We start from the raw sequence: 26,822 nt of genomic DNA, 5'->3' as shown, positions 1-26,822 counted from the left end.
TTTGATTACCGTATTTTCCGGGTGACAAGGCGCTACAGCGCATAAGGCGCACCCCCTTCTTTTAAAAAAAATTGTAATCCAGTCACCCATTGGGCGCAGGGAGCCGATAGGGCGCACCAAAATTGAAAAAGTATACGGTAACAAACGGTCGAAGAATGAAAATAAGACGAAAATAAGTCGCACATCAAAGGAAGAATACAGAGTGGAAATATGTGTGCTCTGTGTGTGCCGCGAGATCAAAGGCAGGTCCATTGTGATAGCTGGGTCGCACCTTATGACCCGGAAAATACGGTAATTTTATTTATTATAATTTCAATGGCTGCTTGTCTCATGCAAATGCATTTTACGGTTTCTCCCATGATAAATTGGACTTAAAATATCTTATTTGATCCCAATATGTTTATGTTGCCTTGACCAAATGGCTATTTTGGGGCGTTTCTCTTTTCAGTTCTCTTCTGATATCTCAGCTTAAGTCAGTTGCTTCAGTGAGAATACATAAATACAAACATACATACCTACATACCTACACACGCATGCAAGCACTCACTCAGGCACACTCATGCACGCACACACGCGCACACACACACACGCGCGCACACACACGCGCACACACACACACGCGCGCGCACACACACACACACACACACACACACACACACACACACACACACACACACACACACACACACACACACACACACACACATACACACACACACGTAAACACACATACACACACACACACACACACACATACACACACACACACACACACACACACACACACATACACACACACACACATACACACACACACACACACACACACACACACATACACACACACACACACACACACACACACACACACACACACACACACACACACACACACACACATTCAGCAAATACATTTTCATTTTGTTTTTTTTAGATCAACTGGCTACATTTTTTCAACAAGCTGCTGTCAGTTGCTGCAGTCAAAGTCAACCAGTCGGAGGAGGTTGTGGTGTACGCACCTGAATACCTGGAGAAACTCTGTGACATCCTCAACACCTCACTCTCCACGTTCGAAGGCAGAAGGTGAGTTCTACACCCTTTTTTAAACCAGTTGTTTGTGTTTATAGGAGGCCCGGGTAGCTCAGGTGGTAGAGCACTGGACTTGTGATCCTATGGTCGCGTGTTTGAATCCGGACCGGGATGGACACGGGTCAACTTTATGTGCAGACCCAGAAACGGTAGCCATGTCGTACCCCTGTGTCACCATACTTACTTACTTACTGCCTTTCACGCCTGGTGGCGTGTAGGGCAGCGACTGTGTCACCATAGTGGCACGTAAAAGACCTCAGTTATTCTGCCATAAATACAGATGGCCGATACTACCTAAACACCGATGTACTTGTGTATCTCATCTAAAGTCGGAGTAAAACCTAGGAACATGTCCCTAATGGCTTAATTGCCGTGAGGGCGTAAAACTTGAATTTCTCTTGCTGTGTCAATACTCTGCTTGCAAAAACAAAGTCTTCTCTAAGAGTTGGTGAGACTGGTATGTGTGCTACGTGAGTGTGAAGAATTGTTGTGCAAAACTTTCCAAGAAACTAAGAATCAACAAATAAGAAAGGTTAGTTTTATTGGAGCGTTTATACATAATCATAGACAAAGCAAAACATTCACTAGCATGTTGACCTAGAGGTCTTTGAAGCATTGGAACAAATATAAAAGAATAAAATAATCAACAGTTTAAGCTTAGTTAAGCATTGTCTTTTTGGTCTTAGGATGGCAAAAGACGATTCTGAAGTTTAGGGATGAAATGGCCTGGTGGTGTGGAAGGTTTGAGGTTCGAATCCCAGCCGCTCCTGGTGGCCGGGTTAAGGATTTTTCTGATCTCCCAGGTCATGCAATTTATGTATAGACCTCCTCCCTATCCCCCCGTCATGTGTATATATGCACAAAGGCACAAGACCAATACGCACGGTAAAGATCCTGTCATCTGTCAGAGTTTGGGGGCTTATAGAAGCACAAAAACCCAGCACACATTCACCGAACACGGAGAATGGCTGCCTAAATGGCAGCGGAAAAACATTCATACACGTAAAAATCCGCTCACGCAAAAACACCTGCAGTGTACGTGGGAGTTCCAAGCAATGCATGCAGAAGAGGAAGAAGAAAAAGTTGACATAATATGTCCATTCAAGGCAGAAGAGGAAGAAGAAAAAGTTGACATAATATGTCCATTCAAGGCAGAAGAGGAAGAAGAAAAAGTTGACATAATATGTCCATTCAAGGCAGAAGAGGAAGAAGAAAAAGTTGACATAATATGTCCATTCAAGGCAGAAGAGGAAGGAGAAAAAGTTGACATAATATGTCCATTCAAGGCAGAAGAGGAAGGAGAAAAAGTTGACATAATATGTCCATTCAAGGCAGAAGAGGAAGAAGAAAAAGTTGACATAATATGTCCATTCAAGGCAGAAGAGGAAGGAGAAAAAGTTGACATAATATGTCCATTCAAGGCAGAAGAGGAAGGAGAAAAAGTTGACATAATATGTCCATTCAAGGCAGAAGAGGAAGGAGAAAAAGTTGACATAATATGTCCATTCAAGGCGGAAGAGGAAGAAGAAAAAGTTGACATAATATGTCCATTCAAGGCAGAAGAGGAAGAAGAAAAAGTTGACATAATATGTCCATTCAAGGCAGAAGAGGAAGGAGAAAAAGTTGACATAATATGTCCATTCAAGGCAGAAGAGGAAGAAGAAAAAGTTGACATAATATGTCCATTCAAGGCAGAAGAGGAAGAAGAAAAAGTTGACATAATATGTCCATTCAAGGCAGAAGAGGAAGAAGAAAAAGTTGACATAATATGTCCATTCAAGGCAGAAGAGGAAGGAGAAAAAGTTGACATAATATGTCCATTCAAGGCAGAAGAGGAAGAAGAAAAAGTTGACATAATATGTCCATTCAAGGCAGAAGAGGAAGAAGAAAAAGTTGACATAATATGTCCATTCAAGGCAGAAGAGGAAGAAGAAAAAGTTGACATAATATGTCCATTCAAGGCAGAAGAGGAAGAAGAAAAAGTTGACATAATATGTCCATTCAAGGCAGAAGAGGAAGAAGAAAAAGTTGACATAATATGTCCATTCAAGGCAGAAGAGGAAGAAGAAAAAGTTGACATAATATGTCCATTCAAGGCAGAAGAGGAAGAAGAAAAAGTTGACATAATATGTCCATTCAAGGCAGAAGAGGAAGAAGAAAAAGTTGACATAATATGTCCATTCAAGGCAGAAGAGGAAGAAGAAAAAGTTGACATAATATGTCCATTCAAGGCAGAAGAGGAAGAAGAAAAAGTTGACATAATATGTCCATTCAAGGCAGAAGAGGAAGAAGAAAAAGTTGACATAATATGTCCATTCAAGGCAGAAGAGGAAGAAGAAAAAGTTGACATAATATGTCCATTCAAGGCAGAAGAGGAAGAAGAAAAAGTTGACATAATATGTCCATTCAAGGCAGAAGAGGAAGAAGAAAAAGTTGACATAATATGTCCATTCAAGGCAGAAGAGGAAGAAGAAAAAGTTGACATAATATGTCCATTCAAGGCAGAAGAGGAAGAAGAAAAAGTTGACATAATATGTCCATTCAAGGCAGAAGAGGAAGAAGAAAAAGTTGACATAATATGTCCATTCAAGGCAGAAGAGGAAGAAGAAAAAGTTGACATAATATGTCCATTCAAGGCAGAAGAGGAAGAAGAAAAAGTTGACATAATATGTCCATTCAAGGCAGAAGAGGAAGAAGAAAAAGTTGACATAATATGTCCATTCAAGGCAGAAGAGGAAGAAGAAAAAGTTGACATAATATGTCCATTCAAGGCAGAAGAGGAAGGAGAAAAAGTTGACATAATATGTCCATTCAAGGCAGAAGAGGAAGAAGAAAAAGTTGACATAATATGTCCATTCAAGGCAGAAGAGGAAGAAGAAAAAGTTGACATAATATGTCCATTCAAGGCAGAAGAGGAAGGAGAAAAAGTTGACATAATATGTCCATTCAAGGCAGAAGAGGAAGAAGAAAAAGTTGACATAATATGTCCATTCAAGGCAGAAGAGGAAGAAGAAAAAGTTGACATAATATGTCCATTCAAGGCAGAAGAGGAAGAAGAAAAAGTTGACATAATATGTCCATTCAAGGCAGAAGAGGAAGGAGAAAAAGTTGACATAATATGTCCATTCAAGGCAGAAGAGGAAGAAGAAAAAGTTGACATAATATGTCCATTCAAGGCAGAAGAGGAAGGAGAAAAAGTTGACATAATATGTCCATTCAAGGCAGAAGAGGAAGAAGAAAAAGTTGACATAATATGTCCATTCAAGGCAGAAGAGGAAGGAGAAAAAGTTGACATAATATGTCCATTCAAGGCAGAAGAGGAAGAAGAAAAAGTTGACATAATATGTCCATTCAAGGCAGAAGAGGAAGAAGAAAAAGTTGACATAATATGTCCATTCAAGGCAGAAGAGAAAGAAGAAAAAGTTGACATATTATGTCCATTCAAGGCAGAAGAGGAAGAAGAAAAAGTTGACATAATATGTCCATTCAAGGCAGAAGAGGAAGAAGAAAAAGTTGACATAATATGTCCATTCAAGGCAGAAGAGGAAGAAGAAAAAGTTGACATAATATGTCCATTCAAGGCAGAAGAGGAAGAAGAAAAAGTTGACATAATATGTCCATTCAAGGCAGAAGAGGAAGGAGAAAAAGTTGACATAATATGTCCATTCAAGGCAGAAGAGGAAGAAGAAAAAGTTGACATAATATGTCCATTCAAGGCAGAAGAGGAAGAAGAAAAAGTTGACATAATATGTCCATTCAAGGCAGAAGAGGAAGAAGAAAAAGTTGACATAATATGTCCATTCAAGGCAGAAGAGGAAGAAGAAAAAGTTGACATAATATGTCCATTCAAGGCAGAAGAGGAAGAAGAAAAAGTTGACATAATATGTCCATTCAAGGCAGAAGAGGAAGAAGAAAAAGTTGACATAATATGTCCATTCAAGGCAGTTTGATTTGTAAGGGCACTGTTGTTGCAGGACGGTGAATTTGTACCTGGAGTGGCACGTGGTGAAGTCTCTTATTTCCTACCTGTCCAAGCCCTTCAGGGAGGCCAAGAATGAGTTCTCCGAGGTTCTCTCAGGTGAGTACATGCACTCACCTCAAAGATAATGCCCGGACACTGTGATTCAAAAGGCTGAATTAACGTTTGATTTGTGTGCATAAAATGTGAAAGGGAAAGATTAGACATATTGCGCTACATACCATGACAGACATGTAGTAATGAAATAGTCTTCCATACTGGAATTGTTCAAGCACCATTTTATAAGACATAAGACAAGATTGTATTACCACTACGTGCATTTCACAGCAATATTGCTTGTCTTGAGTACATTCAATGCATAATACATTCCAACACAACAACCAAACAGAATGCTCACTGAACTGCGTACACACACTCACTCACACCCTCACGCATGCAGGCAAGAAGTTTCCGAATTAACGTTTGATTTTGTGCATACAGGTGTGAGTGGGAAAGACGAAATCTGGCGCTACTGCATCACAGACACAGACAGCGTTCTCGGCTTCGCCCTTGGTGCTCTTTTTGTCAAGAACGCCTTCCATGGGGAAAGTAAAGAAAAGGTAAGGACAAGGGAAAACAATCAATGTTTCTCATTCCTTGACAAACCAGCTACATTTTTTTGGTCTTGTCATCAGAAACGAGCGTTTTATTTATTTTTTTTTTTTTTCTCCTGTCACTTGTACTGTACGGCTGCTTTTCAACTGAATGGGCCTCCAGTGTTTTGTTTTGGTTTTATTTGTTTGTTTGTCAGGTTGGTTACTTTCTGAAATAGCAGTTTTTGATATGTTGTGTCAGACATCCGTTGTTGTTCCAGTGCTCTGACGTTCAGGGTCTTGACTTCACTATGTTGTTCGAAATCAATGAATTGAGTCCAGTAATTTTAGTTAAATATACTCTTTTTGTTTGTTTTTCAATTAATCAAGTTAGAAAGACAAGATGTAACATAGTTTTAGAAGAGTGAAAGGCGCAGCATAATATGGTCTGTTTTTCTTCTGATTTTGAAACCTGTTGTGGTTTGTCTGTTACGTTCTTAAAACCAAGTCCTCTTTTAGAGTTCACGGAGACAGCTTGGTGGATTAATCATGTGTATATGTGACCCTCCACCACGAAATGAGTCGCATGTCACCTCGAGCGGTTCTGCGCTAGGCTTAATAAAAGTCCGGGGAGTGTCTGGTAACAGTGTGAGGGTCACCTTAGTCACATGCTTATAACTCAAACAGTTTTCGCTCTTTTCTAACACGGTTTTCACCACTGGATAGAGCATAACAAATTCTTTAGGAAAATGTAAAAATATGAAAATCATGCAAAGGTGACATGCGACTCATTTCGTGGTGGAGGGTCACATATGTGGTGTGTGAAGAAACGTGACAGCTATAACTCACCGGTAACTCAGTGGGTACAGCACTGGACCAGTGATCCTAGGGTTGCAGGTTTGAACCCGGGCCGGGGTGGACACGGGCCAACTTTATGTGCAGAGACGGTATCCATGTTCCACCACCGTGTCACCACTGTGGCATGTAAAAGACCTTGGTCATTCTGCCATAAGTGCCGGTGGCTGATTACAACTAAACACGCACAAGTAGGATACTTCGATCGACAGGCACTTTTACACACTACACCTGGGTAGCGCGACTCCGTTGCTGCTAGCTTTCCACTGGGAGGAAGATCCCCAAATTTCCCAGTGATGGGACAATAGAGTTATGAAATACAATGAAATGAAAAATGAAATAGCTGTGCTTTGTTTTTAAAGAGGCGTGAAAAAATAATTCCAAAAACAAAGAGACTGCCAACGTTCCAAAATTCAGAATAAAAAAAAAACAAGAGAGGTAAGTTGTTGGAACGTTGTTATTGACAAAATTAAGTTACAGTCACAAATATGTCGACCCAACGGATATGTCGCTCGGCTCACTGGCGAGTGGGCGAAAACTGAATTCCATCAAGATAAGCTTATTGTGATATTTGTTTGTTGGTTCACTTAAAAGAGCGTTGGGTCGATATATTAATGTGACTAACGTAATTTTGTCAATAACAACGTTCCAACAACTTGCCTTTCTTGTTTTTCAAAGGGATGTGGTTTATAATGCTCTGACAGGCGGAGAAGATGATTGACGAGGTGAAATCGGCCTTCAAGAACAACCTGCCCAACCTGAGCTGGATGGACCAGAAGACACGCAAGGCGGCCATTGAGAAAGCCAACGCTGTGGTCGACATGATCGGCTTCCCTAAGTACATCCTCAACACCACCCGTCTGGACCAAGACTATCAGCTGGTCAGTTACGTCTGTTTTTTTCTTTCTTCTTTCTTCTTCTTCTGTTGTTTTTTTATGTTATTTTTGTGATGGTGTGTGTGTGGGGGGGGGGGGGGGAGTGGTTGGGGGTGTCTTCTCTACTCGTCATAAAAAACTTTACACATGCGTTTGAGGGCAGATCTTTCTGATGAGGCCGTTTATTGTAAAACCAATTATATGACTGGAAATTAGGCCGTTTATTCCCCTAACTTATTCAGAAAACAGATTGAGTTATGCGTTGGCGAGTTACTCAAATGTACCATTTTTTGTCTCATTACCAGCTAAAACGACTTCAAAAACTGCCTTTTATGCCTTCTGAGAGGATTGACACCTACACCGCTCAGCATGCCTTAGCGCCCACGAAGATATACAAGATATATTGCTATTTCATATGTTACGTGGATTTCCATTGGTCAATTGGGCAAAACTGAGCTCAGTGCAAAAGTGATATCGACGACATTTCCGTCGATATCAGTTTTGATATCGACGACCTCTTTATTGCTTCCCCACTTCAAAAACAAGTCGCGTAAGGCGAAAATACAATATTTAGTCAAGTAGCTGTCGAACTCACAGAATGAAACTGAACGCAGCAAGACCGTATACTCGTAGCATCGTCACTCCACCGCCCGTGGCAAAGGCAGTGCACGTGGAATTGACAAAAAGAGCGGGGTATTCGTTGCGCTGAGAAGGATAGCACGCTTTTCTGTACCTCTCTTCGTTTTAACTTTCTGAGCGTGTTTTTAATCCAAACATATCATATCTATATATTTTTGGAATCAGGAACCGACAAGGAATAAGATGAAAGTGTTTTTAAATTGATTTCGAAAAAAAAAATTTGATAATAATTTTTATATATTTAATTTTCAGAGCTTGTTTTTAATTCGAATATAACATATTTATATGTTTTTGGAATCAGCAAATGATGGAAAATAAGTTAAACGTAAATTTGGATCGTTTTATAAATTTTTATTTTTTTTTACAATTTTCAGATTTTTAATGACCAAAGTCATTAATTAATTTTTAAGCCACCAAGCTGAAATGCAATACCGAACCCCGGGCTTTGTCGAAGAGTACTTGACCAAAATTTCAACCAATTTGGTTGAAAAATGAGGGCGTGACAGTGCCGCCTCAACTTTCACGAAAAGCCGGATATGACGTCATCAAAGACATTTATCCAAAAAATGAAAAAAACGTTCGGGGATTTCATACCCAGGAACTCTCATGTCAAATTTCATAAAGATCGGTCCAGTAGTTTAGTCTGAATCGCTCTACACACACACACACACAGACAGACAGACAGACAGACAGACACACGCACATACACCACGACCCTCGTTTCGATTCCCCCTCGATGTTAAAATATTTAGTCAAAACTTGACTAAATATAACAAAAACACCTACATTTAAAAACAAACAAATATATATGAAAATGTAATGATCCCAGAATTTGGTTGAGCAAGTGACAAAAGACATTTTGAAATACTGAAAAGTACAAGAAAAGAGTGAACAACAAGAAATAATAATCAGAGGGAGGGATATGGAACAGCCAAAACTGAGACAAATACTTTTGTAATTTCTTTACAGTAAATACAAAATGTCCAGAGAATTACCAATATATCTAACATTGACTGACTGTGTGATGATATCTTCTGCTATTGGTCTGTTTCGACAGTGATATCAAAATCTCGACCTCCGGTCTCGATTTTGATATCACTGTCTCAACAGACCATAGCAGAAGATATCATCACACAGTCAATTTTGGGTAATATATGAACAAAACTGACTGTTTTGGGTGCAGATGTGATTGTTCTGTCTAATGACATGCTAAACATGGTTCGATTTAGTTGTTCTGATTTGTTGTCGAGTTTGTCGCGGGAACCTTGATTTTGCGAATTTGATTTTGGGGGGTGTCTGTGTTGTAGGTTCCACTGTATCGACACTACGTCATGTAAACTCAATCTGTTTTCTGAATAAGTTAGGGGAATTAACGGCCTTTCCAGTCATATAATTGGTTTTATGATAAACGGCCTCATCAGAAAGATCTGCCCTCAAATGCATGTGTAAGTTTTTTTTTAATGACGAGTAGTGTAGAATCATAAGCAAGTTTGTTTCTGTTTATGCTGTGTTTGAAAAAAAATCTAATTTTTGACAAATAAAAATGATGAGCCGTTTTTTTTTCTTTTCTGTATTTTTTAAGTGTCATTTTGTTTTGCTTTGCATTTGTAAGCCTTTTTTCTGTGTTTGTATCCATCATGCATTGCTGAAATAGTTCTTATGCATTTGAAATGTTTTAGGGGGGGTGGGGGAGGGGGGGGGGGGGGGGGGTTGTCCAGAATCATCAGCAGCTTTGTTTTTGTTTATGCTGTGTAATCTAATATTTGACAAATGAAAATGATGAGCCGTTTTTTTGTTGAAAAAGCTGATGGCATATATTAGAAAAAAGCTTGAAACAACTTTGAAGTCAACTGAAAGTGTGTCACAGGTCTACAGTAATCTTGAATACTATTGATAGCTGTGAATGTTATTTGAGAAGGTAGAATTTGATTACATTTAAAGTAATCAGATTCATTCTGACCTTGAGATAAACTGCCCTTGAAACAGAGACAGGAATTGTGTGAGACTGGTGCATCAGGGGAGACAATTTCATGGAATTAGTGTTGTGCATCAAGGGGGATAACTTTCCAAAATTTGTCTTCACTGGTACGTATGCTTTTATTTTTGTCTTGATTTGTGTGTACATTATACATGTGTGTGTCAGTGTGTTTGTGTCACAGTGTGTGTGTCAGTGTGTGTGTGTCACAGCTAGTGTGTGTGTGTGCACGCGCACATGTGTGTGTGTGTGTGTGTGTGTGTGTGTGTGTGTGTGTATGGATTATTGCCGTATAAATTGACTTTTTGTTCTTTTTCAGCTGCAGATCAACGAGTCGGAGTACTTCCTGAACAACATCAGGAATCTCAAGTTTTCACTGAGAAAAAACTTTGAAAAACTGAGGAAATCTCCAAAGAAGAATATGTAAGTTGATCAGCAAATAGTTGATTAGATTCTGACTCATTTTCCACATTTTGTCTGGTATTGGAATTTACCGATAGTATCTGTAGGTCTCAGTTAAGTATTGCATTTTTGAGAGCTATATCCATGTGCAGTGTTTAAGCATGTCTCTGCACCCCCCGCCCCCCCCCCTCCCCCTCCCTCTCCCCCTCCCTCTCCTGTCTCTAATTTGTTTGTTTTTGTGGTAAATATGTCAGTGTGCCAAAGAAAGCCATGGCAGGTAATTCTGATACTCAGTACTTTAATCTGTCACATCGGATCAATATGACATTGCTAACAGCTGGGCTAACAAAGGGATCTAATCCATCATTTAGATTGATATGCAAATGAGCTTATTACAGTAATTTGGAAACCTAATTGTAACATGTGATAAATTGTAGACTGCAATATTGTAGTGTAGTAAATTAGTTATGGAGATTTTGAGTGATATATATTCATCTGACCTGTCTGTGTGTATGTATGGGGCGATTTATATAGCGCTTGACGTTCTCTAAGCGCTTTACATATTAATTTCTGCCGTGTGAGATGGAATTTTTTACTCAATATATCACCCATTCACATCAGCCAGTAAATCTCAAGCCAATTAAGGCGAATATTTACTTTTCACGGCCTATTATTCCAAGTCACACGGGTATTTGGTGGACATTTGTATCTATGCCCATACAATTTTGCCAGGAAAGACCCTTTTGTCAATCGTGGGATCTTTAACGTGCACACCCCAATGTGGCCATTCAATAGTACTTAAAATGTTTAAAACCACTTTATTTTACGATTCCTTAGATGGGACATGACACCGCAGACTGTCAACGCCTACTACACCCCAACCAAGAATGAAATAGTCTTCCCTGCAGGAATTCTACAAGCACCGTTTTATGACAAGAAGTTTCCAAAGTAAGTGGACTTTGTTCCATCTGATACATGATAGAGCAAACTCCCAGTTCACGTTCACAAGACATGTTATTGATGACTCAGAAATGCTTCTACGTGTATTTTCTTGAGATTGGTTCTTTGTTCTGATTTTGTTCTGAAGTTAAACAAAAAATGTTTTTAATGTTATTTCAATGTTATATCCTTCTTTTTCAGACATGTTGATATGCTATATTTTCATTGTTAGTGTTGGTTGTATTGGTAAACTTAAGAATTGATACTAACACATGCTATTAATGCAACCATTTTTCATACTTTGCTCAGCTTATGATATTACATTTATTGCAACGAGCTTATCTAACATTGAGTATATTTATAGAAGCTCAATTCATACTTGCAGTGCGAACCCTGTTAATCGACAAATGATTTTGACCCTTGGGTGTCTCAGACCTGGGAACCCATACGATTTTGCCGTATTTTGTACGCATGCATTATGATTGTCTTGGAATACGATCAGTACGGTCAGTGGAAATCAAATATGGTGAGAAAAATTCCTTGACTACTCTTCTTCACAAGCGCAACTCAAAGCCGATCCAGTGCTAATTGACACATGGTTACAGTTTTTGTCAGAAAACACTGAAAGAAGTATTTATTTTAAATGTATTGATAAACTTAATTAACGGTGCGACGGATGCGTGTGAAGCATGTTTGAATCATGGATGTTCAAATGCTGTGTGGAGTACACTCATTTTTTCTGAAAATCCAACAAGTTTGTTTGAGAATACGTACTCCAAGTGAAAAACAGGGGTTCCCAGGTCTGGTGTCTTCGTGTTACAGGGACCCCTGTAGTGTACTTACTTCATGCTATGTATTGGTGTACGTGTGTTCAGATCTCTGAACTTTGGAGCCATGGGCGTGGTCATGGGTCACGAACTAACTCACGGCTTTGACGATCAAGGTGACGGTGGTTTGCCTTGCTGTGCTTGTCGTAGTGCAACTAACCACTCAGTGTTGGGAAGAGTAGTGTAGCCCTGTAGTGCAACTATATTTAAACCGCACACTGTTGTGTAGAGCATAGTGTAGCGTTGTGGCACAATCTATGGTCTTTTGGTACTCAGCGCTTTCACATATACCTGCATGTTGATTTTATTTTCAGTGTCCTGGTGTGGTGCTGGTGTGGTCATAGTTGTCTCTTTTTATTCACTTATTTATTTATTCACGCTAATCTAATTATTCTCTTCAAAGCTGGAAATATTGCATTGAGTCAGGCCTGTGGCAGGTAAAAGCAGTGTTTTAAAACTACAGGACACTGAATACAGAATACAGAATACAGTATTTATTGAGCCAAGTGACATTAAAAAACATTTAAAGCACAAGGAATTTCGCGTAGTGTTGGTAAAATCACGCACACACACACACACCCACACACACACTGACACACACACACACACGCCCACACATACACTGACATACACACCAACACACACACGCCCACACTGAAGTAACGGCAGACCTGTACTTAGCTAAGAGTAGGTATGCATCACTGTGCTGCAATTAATGCATGGTCCTCAATTTCTCCCATGGAGAATCGATCATGTTCTTCTCACAAGTTAAACTTTGAAGAGGACCATGATAATGATGGTTCACCATGCACTTGTTGTATTTAATTTTCAAAGTCACTTTTTAAGATGTTTGCGCTCGTAAGCTTCCAGGGTCTTTGTTGTGAAATCTTGTTTGTGTTATCAGTATCTTGATTCTTTTTAATGGCAAAGTTGTGGTTGTGATCATTTTCATATTCATTTTCATTACTTTATTGTCCCATCGCTGGGGAATTTGGGTCGCTTCAGCCCAGTGGAAAGCTAGCAGCAAAAGAGTCACGATTGGACTTCATTTATATTTGGGCGTTTCAGGTTGACCGAAACTTCAAAGAAACTACAAAACACACGTCATGTGTTTGATTGCATGTGTGTGTGCTGTTCAATCGTCAAAACAACAACAAAGTCAGTACATGACGTGTGTTTTGTAGTTCCTTTGAAGTTTCAGTCAACCTGAAATGCCCAAATATGAAGCTTGTGAAGTTATGTGTTTGATTGCATGTGTGTGTGCTCGTTCAATCGTCAAGACAACAACAAAGTCAGTACCTGAAAAGAATTCGATCGATACATAAATGTTATTTGCATTTTTGACCAAAATATGACATTTTACACAGATCTCGACAGTCATTGTTCGATCACCTCGACCCTGGAAAATAGGGTCTCAAAAGGGGTACATGTGGTCTTTAATGACTAATGACAGGGGCGTTTACCACAGGGGCATAAATAGATCCCTGCGCCTTGAGTCCGAGTCTGGAGATACGTGCGTGATATAAGACTTCATATAACGTACCTGCTGACAGCTGAGCTTTCAGAAGATGATGCTATCTTTGGACAACATTCTAGAAATTGTCAAATGTGTGTGTATAGTCGAGAGTGAGTTAAAGGCTAGCAGACCTGGGAACCAATACAATGTCGCCGTGTTGTGTACGCTTGATTGTCTAGAATACAAGCAGTACAGTCAGTGGAAAAAAGATACGACAAAAAATCCCAGACTACTTTTCTTTACAAGAACATTCCGAAGCCGATTCAGTATTTTGACACATGATTACAGTTTGTCAGTAAACATTGAAAGGAGCACTTGTTTGAAATGTATTGGTAATTAACTTAATTAACGGCGCAACTGACCCCTGTGAAGCAATTTGTTTGAATCATGGATTAATTTTCAAATGCTGTGTGGAGTACACTCATTTTCCTGAAAATACACCAATGCAAGTTTGTTTGAGAAAGAGCAAAACAGGGGTTCCCAGGTCTGGGCTAGGATAAATGAAGTCCTGCAGTTGATTCTACACAGGCCAGACCCCAGTCTGCCCTCACCATCATTTTATTTCATTGTTGATACAGTGGTACCGGTGATGTAAGGACCCTCTGATGAGAGGACACCTCCTAATCAAGGACAACTTCTGTAGTCTCTTTGTGTTTGTTTTTTTACTAAAATATACCTCATGACAGCTAGGCCACCTGCAATGACTAGGACACTTCTGGCTGGTCCCACAATGTTTCCTTTTTATCACAGGTACCGTACTGTGCTTCCTTTTTATCACAGGTACCGTACTGTGCTTCCTTGAGTAATATTTCAAGTTTAGTGTCCCAATTTCCAGAAAGCAATTACCAAATGTTGCAGATTATGAGAACCACTCCAGACAGTTGTTACTGAAAATAAAGGTGTTGAAAAGCAATAGTTTTGACTCATAATAAGTTCCATGCTTTTTATGCAGGCATCTCAAGGGTGGTTTAATAACTTCATTAATTTTTAACTATGATGGAGATGGTCAGATAAGTTAGTTTGGGACACTGAACTTGAATTTCAATAGCCTCAAGTATCCCTTCCTTATTCTTTATTTTGTGAAGGGATAAATGCTATATATTTGATCTACATGTCTGATTCTTGCTCATGTTTTCAACTTTGTTCTTTAAGTTTTGTGTTGTAATTCATTTTTGTTCCAGTAGTAACTTCTGAATTTTTCTTTTGTTTGTGTAATCAACATTTCAGAAAACAATCTTTGTTTTTTGATTCTTTATCTCATCCGATGATTCTATTCTCTCTCGACAATTAAAGTTCTCTGCTATTAAAAAAAAAAGGCATTGGTGTGTGTGTGTTCAACTTGGTAGTTTAAAGTGCCCAAAACACAATTTACAATATCTGATTATATCCACAAACACAAAGTGATTACATGTAGTAACTTCACAATTTAGAAGCACGAGTTTCCTGCATGCATATAGCCCACAGTCACAACTGGTATTTATTTATTTCTGTCATTGAAAAAGTATAGACCTCTTTTTTATCATTTAATAATTGGCCTTAGCTAGTGTTGTGCACCATACTAGATCACGCAAGATGCGTCTTAATGTTAAATTGTTCACTTTTGAGAATAAGAAAAAAGATAACATTTTCATTTTCTTTTTTTCTTTCACATTTGAAACTTATACGTGGAGTATTAATTGTTCAAAATGGATGACACATTTTTCAGAACATATTAATTTATTGTGCGTTCTCCCAATATTTGTTAGAAAGAAAAATAATGTCTCAGTAAATTAATGTAAGCTTGTGTGTAAGGTATGTTTGTTATATGAATGTGAACATTAATAATATAAAAGGTCAAAGTTGGTGTTTAAAGTGTATTTGCTGGGTGTGTTATAAAAACCATGTGGTAGCTAACATTGCTTGTGCAATCGTTTTAGTTTTATACCAAATGGCATACACTAGTAGCTTTTATTGGTTCAGGTTTTAGAAACCTGTGTAAAAATAATCAACCCACTAAATTTGTTGAGGAATTGACTTACCGTTGTAATGAATAATTGGCACACTGTATATGAGGGATGTTTGTGTGTAAAATGTGCTCAGATGTACAGTGTTTGAAAAAAGAATACCTTTTTGTAGTGATCGGTGTCTCATTATGTCATGGTTATTGTACACTTCTTTGTACTGTTACTGCATGTGCAACTCATGTTGTTCCTGTCCTGCTCTGGTAGATACAGTTGACCCCCCCCCCCCCCCCCCCCCCCTCCTTATAATCCCCTTTTAAGACCAATTGTTTTCTGAGATTTTCTGTTCATAATTAAGGTCCGTAAATTTACCTCCCTTTGAAGCCAATTATGCCTCTCGGAGCCCCCAATATCGCCCTCTCGAGAATCCATATATGACGATCCTGGAAACGCCCACTATATACACAATGCTTCCTATGCGGCATATAATCAAAAAAAGAAATAGTCTGCCAACGTTCCAAAATTCAGAATAAAAATAAATAAAAGGTATGTTATTGCGGAACGTTTCATTATTGACAAAATAAAACGTTACGTTAACGTTGTGAACGTTTTAATTGTTTTGTTTTGTCAATATTTAAACGTTCCAACAACATACCTATAGTTCTTGTTTTTTTGATTATGTGGCATATATATATATTTATATCTGTTTCTGTTAATATTCCACCGGCTTCCTGGAAGGTTTTAACATTCATAATTTCAGAAAACTTACAGTGGTCACTTTGCTAGTGTGTGTTTTTTAAAGTTTGAAATTGCTTTCTTTCTTTGAATCTCCCCCCATCATCATGAGCACTGAAGCTTATAACCATAGAACAGTATTTCCCTTTTCCCCTTCAATGTTTGGTCATGAATCAGTATCGTCTGTCTTTGTTTGCAGGTCGTGAGTTTGATAAGAACGGCAACCTTCACCCATGGTGGAATCAGGACGTGATCAAGCGTTTCCAGGAACGAGCACAGTGCATGGAGGACCAGTATTCCAGTTACAAGCTGAATGATGAAAATGTAAGTACAGTTTACCCCCCCCCCCCCCCCTTTAAGAGCTCCAAATATCTGGGAAAATCAAGTCTGAAAAGATATCACGAATTTTTAACGGTGTGAACGGCCCCGCTGACCAAGGGAAACAACCCCTGCAATAAACTTCTGCCTGTCTACAGTGGGGGTTGGGGGGGGGGGGTTGTGTTTTGGAGGGAGTACAGTACTTTAGGGACTATATACAAGAGGTTTAGCTGTACAAGGCGCAAGTCCCACATTTGACCTAAAAAGGAGAAACAGTTACACAATAGTTGCTTCTGGCGTGGCATTTTTCCTTGTTTTTATAAGGACAGTAAAATCTTGAGTCTTTAGTAATGGGTGCACAAGCAAAGGCATTGGTACAGACTCGAAATATGTTTGTTCCTGGAAGTGTGCCGCCACATAAAAGCCACCCAGCGGGCACCATTCCTGCTTTATTCAAACACACTGTACACTACCAGCTGTGTACTTTGTAATTAAAAAGACACTGGCCTTGTGACCTGGGGTCATTTAATGACAGATACTTTCAGCTGAGAGATATGAAAATATGATGGTAACTTCTGTCTGTCTGAGTGGGAGTTTTAATGCGTTCGGGTATGAATCGTACATGAAATAGATCAGGGACATTATATACATGTATATGGTATTAACACATTTCAGACTTTACTTGATGCCTGCTTTGGAATGTCAGAGTGTAGAAATTCTACGTTTCCCATAACGCATTCTTTCTTGTTGACAAGTTGTAGGTGGAAGGAAGCATTGCCCTATGGGTATTCAAACGGTGGTATGAAATTTTCGGATTGGGTACGAAACGAGAATTCCTCAACAGTTCACCACTCTTGCCAACCATTCCTTCACATAAATTATATTTATTTGAACACGTTACATTTGCACTCAACTTGAAAATGTATGTTTTAAGCTTAATGAAAATGTATGTTTTAAGGTTAATGAAAATGTATGTTTTAAGGTTAACTCATTCAACACGTCCACCCTATGACATGACTATACACTCAGAACGCCTGAGCCAAAGCATATAAATAGCCTGCTGACAACCAAAATTGGGAAATTTTGAAAAAAATATTGTATTTTGAAAAAAATATTGTAAAAAAACTAGTACATGTGGAGATTTACTTTTTGCACACAATTAAAGAAAGATCTTTCATTGTTTCAGAAATGTACTTTGTATTTGTCAAAAGGCTTGTTGTGTTTGTGTGGTATGCTATTGAAAATGTCAATAAATAGCCTGCTGACAACCAAAATTGGAAAATTTTGAAAAAAATATTGTAAAAAAACTAGTACATGTGGAGACTTACTTTTTGCACACAATTAAAGAAAGATCTTTCATTGTTTCAGAAATGTACTTTGTATTTGTCAAAAGGCTTGTTGTGTTTGTGTGGTATGCTATTGAAAATGTCAACAATTTAAATTAAAAAAAGTCCAGAGGCACCACATAAATACTACAGACATGTTTGAAAATATGCACAAAATGTTGTTAGTGAATACTCAAAAAAGAATTTACTAACCTGAATGAGACAATGAGATGACTGGGTGATGACTATGATGAATATATCCATGTAGAAGAAAAGAAACACTTGCTGTCACAGTATTTACAGTGCCACACTTGGAAGCACAGCTCAACGCAAAACGCCACACCACATTCCAGGCACCAGAATCGAGTCCCATTGCGTTGGGTTTTATCCATAGAAGAAAAGAAACACTTGCTGTCACAGTATTTACAGTTTTTGTATAAATGACTTGTTTAGAACTTGGTTTATGCACGGAGAACATCCTTCTTTGTGTGCCACACTTCGAAGCACGGCTCAACACAAAGCGCCGCAGCCATGTGGCCACAGCACATTCCCGGCACCAGAATCGCGTCCGTCCGCTTGCATTGGGTTTTGGCCAAAGTAGCATTGACACCTCGAGCTCTTGATTTGGCTAACTCAATTTCACCCTCATCACTCACTTATCCATCCATCACAACAACACTGTTTGATGCACACACTGCCTGCCTTCCGCACGCCGCTTCGCTTCGCAACAACAACACTGACAACTCGCGACATTTTGGAATCCTAAATATGAAACTAAGGCATGGGTTGGTGCCGTCAATGACCTGTAGTATCCAAACTAACCAATGAAATCAACTGTTCTGGGAGTTATTTGTCGCGTATGATAATGCAGCCGACCTCTGAACCTATCACGTGGGTTTTCGTATGGAAAATCCCCAGCGTGGTATTTTCCACTTCCAACGCCACTATTATGGCGGTGTGTGGCGAAGTGACTCACGCACCTAACGCACGGATTCTGGCGGCGTGCTGACAACAGCATGATCAGTCAAAGTTTAATGAATTTTTTTTTTTTATCCTGTGCAAAGGTCAGGGGCAAGCAGACCCTCGGTGAGAACATAGCAGACAACGGAGGCTTGAAGTCAGCGTACAATGTAAGTATACATCTGTCTTACTGCCCGTTTCATTAAAATTGTTAAGTGCAAAACGCCGGAGTGGCACAGTGGTTACAGCGCTTGCCTCTCACGATGGAGGTCTCTTGAGTTCATTTTGTATGGGCAGTTGTGTAAAACGAGTGTTGTTGAGCGTCAAGCTAGGCAAATCACTCAAGTTGGTGTGGCGCCTGTATGATCAGACAATGTGAGAGGGCTGGGCATTGAAAGTGGGAAAGCCAAACCAGAGGTTGTGAGAGAGGGGTTCCACTGTAGCAGTCACTTCCTTTCATCTGCGGCAAGAGTACAGTGGAACCCTCGTTTTAAGACCCACTGATTTAATACTCCCTCCCTTTTAAGGCCCACTGATTTAATACTCCCTCCCTTTTAAGACCCACCGATTTAATACTCCCTCCCTTTTAAGGCCCACCGATTTAATACTCCCTCCCTTTTAAGACCCACCGATTTAATACTCCCTCCCTTTTAAGACCCACCGATTTAATACTCCCTCCCTTTTAAGACCCACCGATTTAATACTCCCTCCCTTTTAAGACCCACCGATTTAATACTCCCTCCCTTTTAAGACCCACTGATTTAATACTCCCTCCCTTTTAAGACCCACCGATTTAATACTCCCTCCCTTTTAAGACCCACCGATTTAATACTCCCTCCCTTTTAAGACCCACCGATTTAATACTCCCTCCCTTTTGAGACCCACCGATTTAATACTCCCTCCCTTTTAAGACCCACTGATTTAATACTCCCTCCCTTTTGAGACCCACCGATTTAATACTCCCTCCCTTTTAAGACCCACTGATTTAATACTCCCTCCCTTTTGAGACCCACCGATTTAATACTCCCTCCCTTTTAAGACCCACCGATTTAATAATCCCTCCCTTTTAAGACCCACCGATTTAATACTCCCTCCCTTTTAAGACCCACCGATTTAATACTCCCTCCCTTTTAAGACCCACCGATTTAATACTCCCTCCCTTTAAAGACCCACCGATTTAATACTCCCTCCCTTTTAAGACCCACCGATTTAATACTCCCTCCCTTTTAAGACCCACTGATTTAATACTCCCTCCCTTTTAAGACCCACCGATTTAATACTCCCTCCCTTTAAAGACCCACTGATTTAATACTCCCTCCCTTTAAAGACCCACTGATTTAATACTCCCTCCCTTTTAAGACCCACTGATTTAATACTCCCTCCCTTTTAAGACCCACTGATTTAATACCCCCTCCCTTTTAAGACCCACTGATTTAATACTCCCTCCCTTTTAAGACCCACTGATTTAATACTCCCTCCCTTTTAAGACCCACTGATTTAATACTCCCTCCCTTTTAAGACCCACTGATTTAATACCCCCTCCCTTTTAAGACCCACTGATTTAATACTCCCTCCCTTTTAAGACCCACTGATTTAATACTCCCTCCCTTTTAAGACCCACCGATTTAATACTCCCTCCCTTTTAAGACCCACCGATTTAATACTCCCTCCCTTTTAAGACCCACCGATTTAATACTCCCTCCCTTTTAAGACCCACTGATTTAATACTCCCTCCCTTTTGAGACCCACCGATTTAATACTCCCTCCCTTTTGAGACCCACCGATTTAATACTCCCTCCCTTTTAAGACCCACCGATTTAATACTCCCTCCCTTTTAAGACCCACCGATTTAATACTCCCTCCCTTTTAAGACCCACCGATTTAATACTCCCTCCCTTTTAAGACCCACCGATTTAATACTCCCTCCCTTTTGAGACCCACCGATTTAATACTCCCTCCCTTTTAAGACCCACCGATTTAATACTCCCTCCCTTTTAAGACCCACCGATTTAATACTCCCTCCCTTTTAAGACCCACCGATTTAATACTCCCTCCCTTTTGAGACCCACCGATTTAATACTCCCTCCCTTTTAAGACCCACCGATTTAATACTCCCTCCCTTTTAAGACCCACTGATTTAATACTCCCTCCCTTTTAAGACCCACCGATTTAATACTCCCTCCCTTTAAAGACCCACTGATTTAATACTCCCTCCCTTTTAAGACCCACCGATTTAATACTCCCTCCCTTTTAAGACCCACTGATTTAATACTCCCTCCCTTTTAAGACCCACTGATTTAATACTCCCTCCCTTTTAAGACCCACCGATTTAATACTCCCTCCCTTTTGAGACCCACTGATTTAATACTCCCTCCCTTTTAAGACCCACCGATTTAATACTCCCTCCCTTTAAAGACCCACTGATTTAATACTCCCTCCCTTTTAAGACCCACTGATTTAATACTCCCTCCCTTTTAAGACCCACCGATTTAATACTCCCTCCCTTTTAAGACCCACCGATTTAATACTCCCTCCCTTTTAAGACCCACCGATTTAATACTCCCTCCCTTTTAAGACCCACCGATTTAATACTCACTCCCTTTTAAGACCCACTGATTTAATACTCCCTCCCTTTTAAGACCCACTGATTTAATACTCCCTCCCTTTTAAGACCCACCGATTTAATACTCCCTCCCTTTTAAGACCCACCGATTTAATACTCCCTCCCTTTTAAGACCCACCGATTTAATACTCCCTCCCTTTTAAGACCCACTGATTTAATACTCCCTCCCTTTTAAGACCCACTGATTTAATACTCCCTCCCTTTTAAGACCCTGCTTTCTCTGCATGTTTACCTCTTCGCTAAATTGACCCCCATTTTATGACCACCTCCTGTTCAAGACCAGCGATTTTATCAGATTTGTGAAAGTCTTTAAAGGGGGGGTTCCACTGTATTTCAATCAGACTATTAGACGTTTCATGATGTGTCTCTCCGTCTCAGGCCTACATGCACTGGGTGAAGACGCACGGAGCCGAGGTGCCGTTACCTGCACTCAACATGACACACCGCCAGATCTTCTTCTTGGGCTTTGCTCAGGTACGTAATACCCCGTTCACACATGGATACCGCCTCTACTACGATGGAAAAGTGGCAGAGAGCGTGACCAATCGTGGCCAAACGTGACCAATTGTGACTAAACGTGACCAATCGTGGCCAATCGTGACCAATTGTGACCAATCGTGACCAATCGTGGCCAATCGTGACCAATCGTGGCCAAACGTGACCAATCGTGGCCAAACGTGACCAATCGTGGCCAATCGTGGCCAATCGTGACCAATCGTGACCAATCGTGACCAATCGTGGCCAATCGTGACCAATCGTGGCCAATCGTGACCAATCGTGGCCAAACGTGGCCAATCGTGACCAATCGTGGCCAATCGTGGCCAATCGTGGCCAAACGTGACCAATCGTGACCAATCGTGGCCAATCGTGACCAATCGTGGCCAATCGTGACCAATCGTGACCAATCGTGGCCAAACGTGGGAGGATCTCCATGAGCGTGGTTTGATTGGGGTTGGGAAGCTGCACGCTCTCCCCACGCTTACGTTGAACGTGCACACATCCAGACATGGCCTGACCCAACAGATCTGAGGACCAAAATGTGGGGAGCACTGGAGGACCTGGAAAGAACGTCCATGTTCGTGGCATCCTCCGGATTCCGAGCCTGACACAACCGTCGTACGAAGAAGAAGAACGTGCACAAAATAAGCGTAGCCAAGTAGTGGCCATATGCACAGATTTGATCACTTTTTCAGATCGGGGATGATCGGCATGGTCTTTGTGAGGTTGCAGAGTACGGCTGTTCCTAGCTTGTGTTTTAGTGTGAGTTACAAATAGCCCAGCAGAGGGAATAGTTTGGCTACCAACAGCTCGCTTGCCAGTTAAACACAACTGCTTGCGCGCTATACTGGGAAATTGGCCTTGCACTGAGAGAGCTGCTGGCTGCTGTGTTATCTTTGCTGTGGGGAAAGGATGAGTGCCAAAAATAGCATGCATCTAAAGTAGCAGAAATGAAGCCCTGTGAACAGCCGTGAGAGCTTTGTGAACGGGATGTAACATAAACTTACCACTCCAGTCTGCATGCTTAGCCTTTAACGATGTCAATCAAAGTATGGTGATCTGGTCAGCACTGTTTTGTATGGTACATTCATGTACACGCAGGGAATTTACAAAGAAAGAAGTCCAAATGTTGATAAAGGTTCAAGTGTCAAGTATTTTAAGAACGCAATTTTAGTGCCATAATTTATTATATATATTAATATCTGTGATACGTGAAGCTATTCTAATAAGCAGTCAACAGAAGAGCCAGTATTAGGTACAATCATTGACACACATCATTCTTTTAAGCTCTTACTGCTGATGTGTACATTTTTGTCAAATATGGAATGATAGCTATAAAGCTTAACTGTATGTGGTAAAAGAAAGTTTAATGTATCTTTTGAAGAACATTAGATTTCCTATTTTTGAGCCATGTGACGTCAGAGGAGGACTAAAACTCATATTTAGGAGGCTGGCCGAGGCTTCAAGAGATGTATGATTGTGTGTGTGTAATCGTACAAAATAAAAACAATAAATCTAACTGAAATGTATTGATACAATCATGTACGTAATTGTTATTTTTAACTATGACATTTTTTAAATACGACATTTAACACAGACTGTAATATTAATGTCATTACCTGGACGGTATAGCAGTCTCGGAGAAAAATGACAGTCTCGATCTGTGTAAAAGGTCACATTTGGTCAAACATACAAATGAGATATAATGTTCATGGATAGTGATGCTTATGTATACAGAATAGAATAAACAAGAAAAGTAACATTTAAATTATTGACAAAACAAAACGTTACGTTCCCAGCATTCAAACGAGCACTTAAAACGCACCTCTTCAAGAAATACAACCCCTGATTTTGTTTTCTCAGTCCATCAGTAGGCTACATGTAGTGTATTTGTTGTTTTAGTGATAATGTATATAAACATCTAGGACTGTTTTCAGCATTGTTGATAACATGTTCTGTTTGATTAAGGGTATTCAGCTGGTATTTCCTTGTTTTTTACTACCTATTTTATTCATGTTTTTATTACTTAGTTAGTGGAAGAATCTTTTGTAATGTATGTGTGATGGTGTATGCTTTTAATTAAGCGTTGTTGACTATGAATGTAGATGTAAATGCTTGTATAAGTGTGTTTTAATTTTAAATGTGTCAAGCGCAAAGAGCATAATTGTAAAGTTATGATGTTGCGCTATATAAATGCTCATTTATTATTATTATTATTATATATCGACCCAGCAGTGTTTCAAGTACACAGACAGTCAAACACTAATTAGACAACACTTATCTGACAAAATGTTCAGTCGCTTGCAGGGAAGACACAAGTGAATGAGCAATTACAATTATGTATTAATTAAGCTTATGTATGCAATTCCAGGTGTGGTGTTCGAGCAGTGTGAAGGAGGCGGACCATCTGCAGATAGTCAGGGACCCTCACAGTCCCGCCAAGTTCAGGTGAGATTATCATCACTTCTGCTGACCTAAGGGGCATAACTTTTTCTGAGAGGAGACGGGCGCAGTGGCGGGATGGTAAGACGTCGGCCTCCTAATCGGGAGGTCGTGAGTTCGAATCCCGGTTGCTGCCGCCTGGTGGGTTAAGAGTGGAGATTTTTCTGATCTCCCAGGTCAACTTATGTGCAGATCTGCTAGTGACTTAACCCCCTTCGTGTGTACACGCAAGCACAAGACCAAGTGCGCACGGAAAAGATCCTGTAATCCATGTCAGAGTTCGGTAGGTTATAGAAACACGAAAATACCCAGTATGCCTCCCCCGAAATCGGCTTATGCTGCCTGCATGGCGGGTTAAAACCGGCCATACACGTAAAAAAAACCACTCGTGCTAAAACATGAGTGAACGTGGGAGTTTCAGCCCATGGACGAGGAAGAAGAGAAGAGAGGACACACTGTGAATGAATGCAAATGCGCTAGTACGCTATCATACAGGAACAAACACTACTCCAAATGTAGGTTCCCTCCACTGTATTGTTCAGCTATGCGCTAGTACGCTATCATACAGGAACAAACACAACTCCAAATGTAGGTTCCCTCCACTGTATTGTTCAGCTATGCGCTAGTACGCTATCATACAGGAACAAACACAACTCCAAATGTAGGTTCCCTCCACTGTATTATACAGCTATGCGCTAGTACGCTATCATACAGGAACAAACACAACTCCAAATGTAGGTTCCCTCCACTGTATTATACAGCTATGCGCTAGTACGCTATCATACAGGAACAAACACAACTCCAAATGTAGGTTCCCTCCACTGTATTGTTCAGCTATGCGCTAGTACGCTATCATACAGGAACAAACACAACTCCAAATGTAGGTTCCCTCCACTGTATTGTTCAGCTATGCGCTAGTACGCTATCATACAGGAACAAACACAACTCCAAATGTAGGTTCCCTCCACTGTATTATACAGCTATGCGCTAGTACGCTATCATACAGGAACAAACACAACTCCAAATGTAGGTTCCCTCCACTGTATTGTTCAGCTATGCGCTAGTACGCTATCATACAGGAACAAACACAACTCCAAATGTAGGTTCCCTCCACTGTATTGTTCAGCTATGCGCTAGTACGCTGTCATACAGGAACAAACACAACTCCAAATGTAGGTTCCCTCCACTGTATTATACAGCTATGCGCTAGTACGCTATCATACAGGAACAAACACAACTCCAAATGTAGGTTCCCTCCACTGTATTATACAGCTATGCGCTAGTACGCTATCATACAGGAACAAACACAACTCCAAATGTAGGTTCCCTCCACTGTATTGTTCAGCTATGCGCTAGTACGCTATCATACAGGAACAAACACAACTCCAAATGTAGGTTCCCTCCACTGTATTATACAGCTATGCGCTAGTACGCTATCATACAGGAACAAACACAACTCCAAATGTAGGTTCCCTCCACTGTATTGTTCAGCTATGCGCTAGTACGCTATCATACAGGAACAAACACAACTCCAAATGTAGGTTCCCTCCACTGTATTGTTCAGCTATGCGCTAGTACGCTATCATACAGGAACAAACACAACTCCAAATGTAGGTTCCCTCCACTGTATTGTTCAGCTATGCGCTAGTACGCTATCATACAGGAACAAACACAACTCCAAATGTAGGTTCCCTCCACTGTATTATACAGCTATGCGCTAGTACGCTATCATACAGGAACAAACACAACTCCAAATGTAGGTTCCCTCCACTGTATTATACAGCTATGCGCTAGTACGCTATCATACAGGAACAAACACAACTCCAAATGTAGGTTCCCTCCACTGTATTATACAGCTATGCGCTAGTACGCTATCATACAGGAACAAACACAACTCCAAATGTAGGTTCCCTCCACTGTATTATACAGCTATGCGCTAGTACGCTATCATACAGGAACAAACACAACTCCAAATGTAGGTTCCCTCCACTGTATTGTTCAGCTATGCGCTAGTACGCTATCATACAGGAACAAACACAACTCCAAATGTAGGTTCCCTCCACTGTATTGTTCAGCTATGCGCTAGTACGCTATCATACAGGAACAAACACAACTCCAAATGTAGGTTCCCTCCACTGTATTATACAGCTATGCGCTAGTACGCTATCATACAGGAACAAACACAACTCCAAATGTAGGTTCCCTCCACTGTATTGTTCAGCTATGCGCTAGTACGCTATCATACAGGAACAAACACAACTCCAAATGTAGGTTCCCTCCACTGTATTGTTCAGCTATGCGCTAGTACGCTAT

At 40.3% G+C, this 26,822-nt stretch overlaps 1 protein-coding gene across 1 annotated transcript in view; it reads left to right on the top strand.

The window, feature by feature from the left end:
- LOC138977988 (endothelin-converting enzyme homolog) overlaps positions 1-26,822 on the top strand; it is a 129,222-nt gene that overhangs the window by 85,936 nt on the left and 16,464 nt on the right. Inside the window, exons 8-18 of the mRNA XM_070350596.1 lie at positions 935-1,083; positions 5,064-5,167; positions 5,549-5,667; positions 7,200-7,376; positions 10,304-10,407; positions 11,224-11,334; positions 12,201-12,268; positions 16,543-16,667; positions 19,051-19,116; positions 21,948-22,043; positions 24,439-24,515. Of these exons, the coding sequence (XP_070206697.1) occupies positions 935-1,083; positions 5,064-5,167; positions 5,549-5,667; positions 7,200-7,376; positions 10,304-10,407; positions 11,224-11,334; positions 12,201-12,268; positions 16,543-16,667; positions 19,051-19,116; positions 21,948-22,043; positions 24,439-24,515 (1,196 nt within the window). The remainder of the gene's footprint in view (positions 1-934; positions 1,084-5,063; positions 5,168-5,548; positions 5,668-7,199; positions 7,377-10,303; positions 10,408-11,223; positions 11,335-12,200; positions 12,269-16,542; positions 16,668-19,050; positions 19,117-21,947; positions 22,044-24,438; positions 24,516-26,822) is intronic.

The sequence above is a fragment of the Littorina saxatilis genome, linkage group LG10 (genome assembly GCF_037325665.1).
Source record: "Littorina saxatilis isolate snail1 linkage group LG10, US_GU_Lsax_2.0, whole genome shotgun sequence".
NCBI lineage: Eukaryota > Metazoa > Mollusca > Gastropoda > Littorinimorpha > Littorinidae > Littorina > Littorina saxatilis.
The sequence above is the reverse complement of the archived record's forward strand: the minus strand, read 5'-3'. Positions and strand labels throughout refer to the sequence as shown.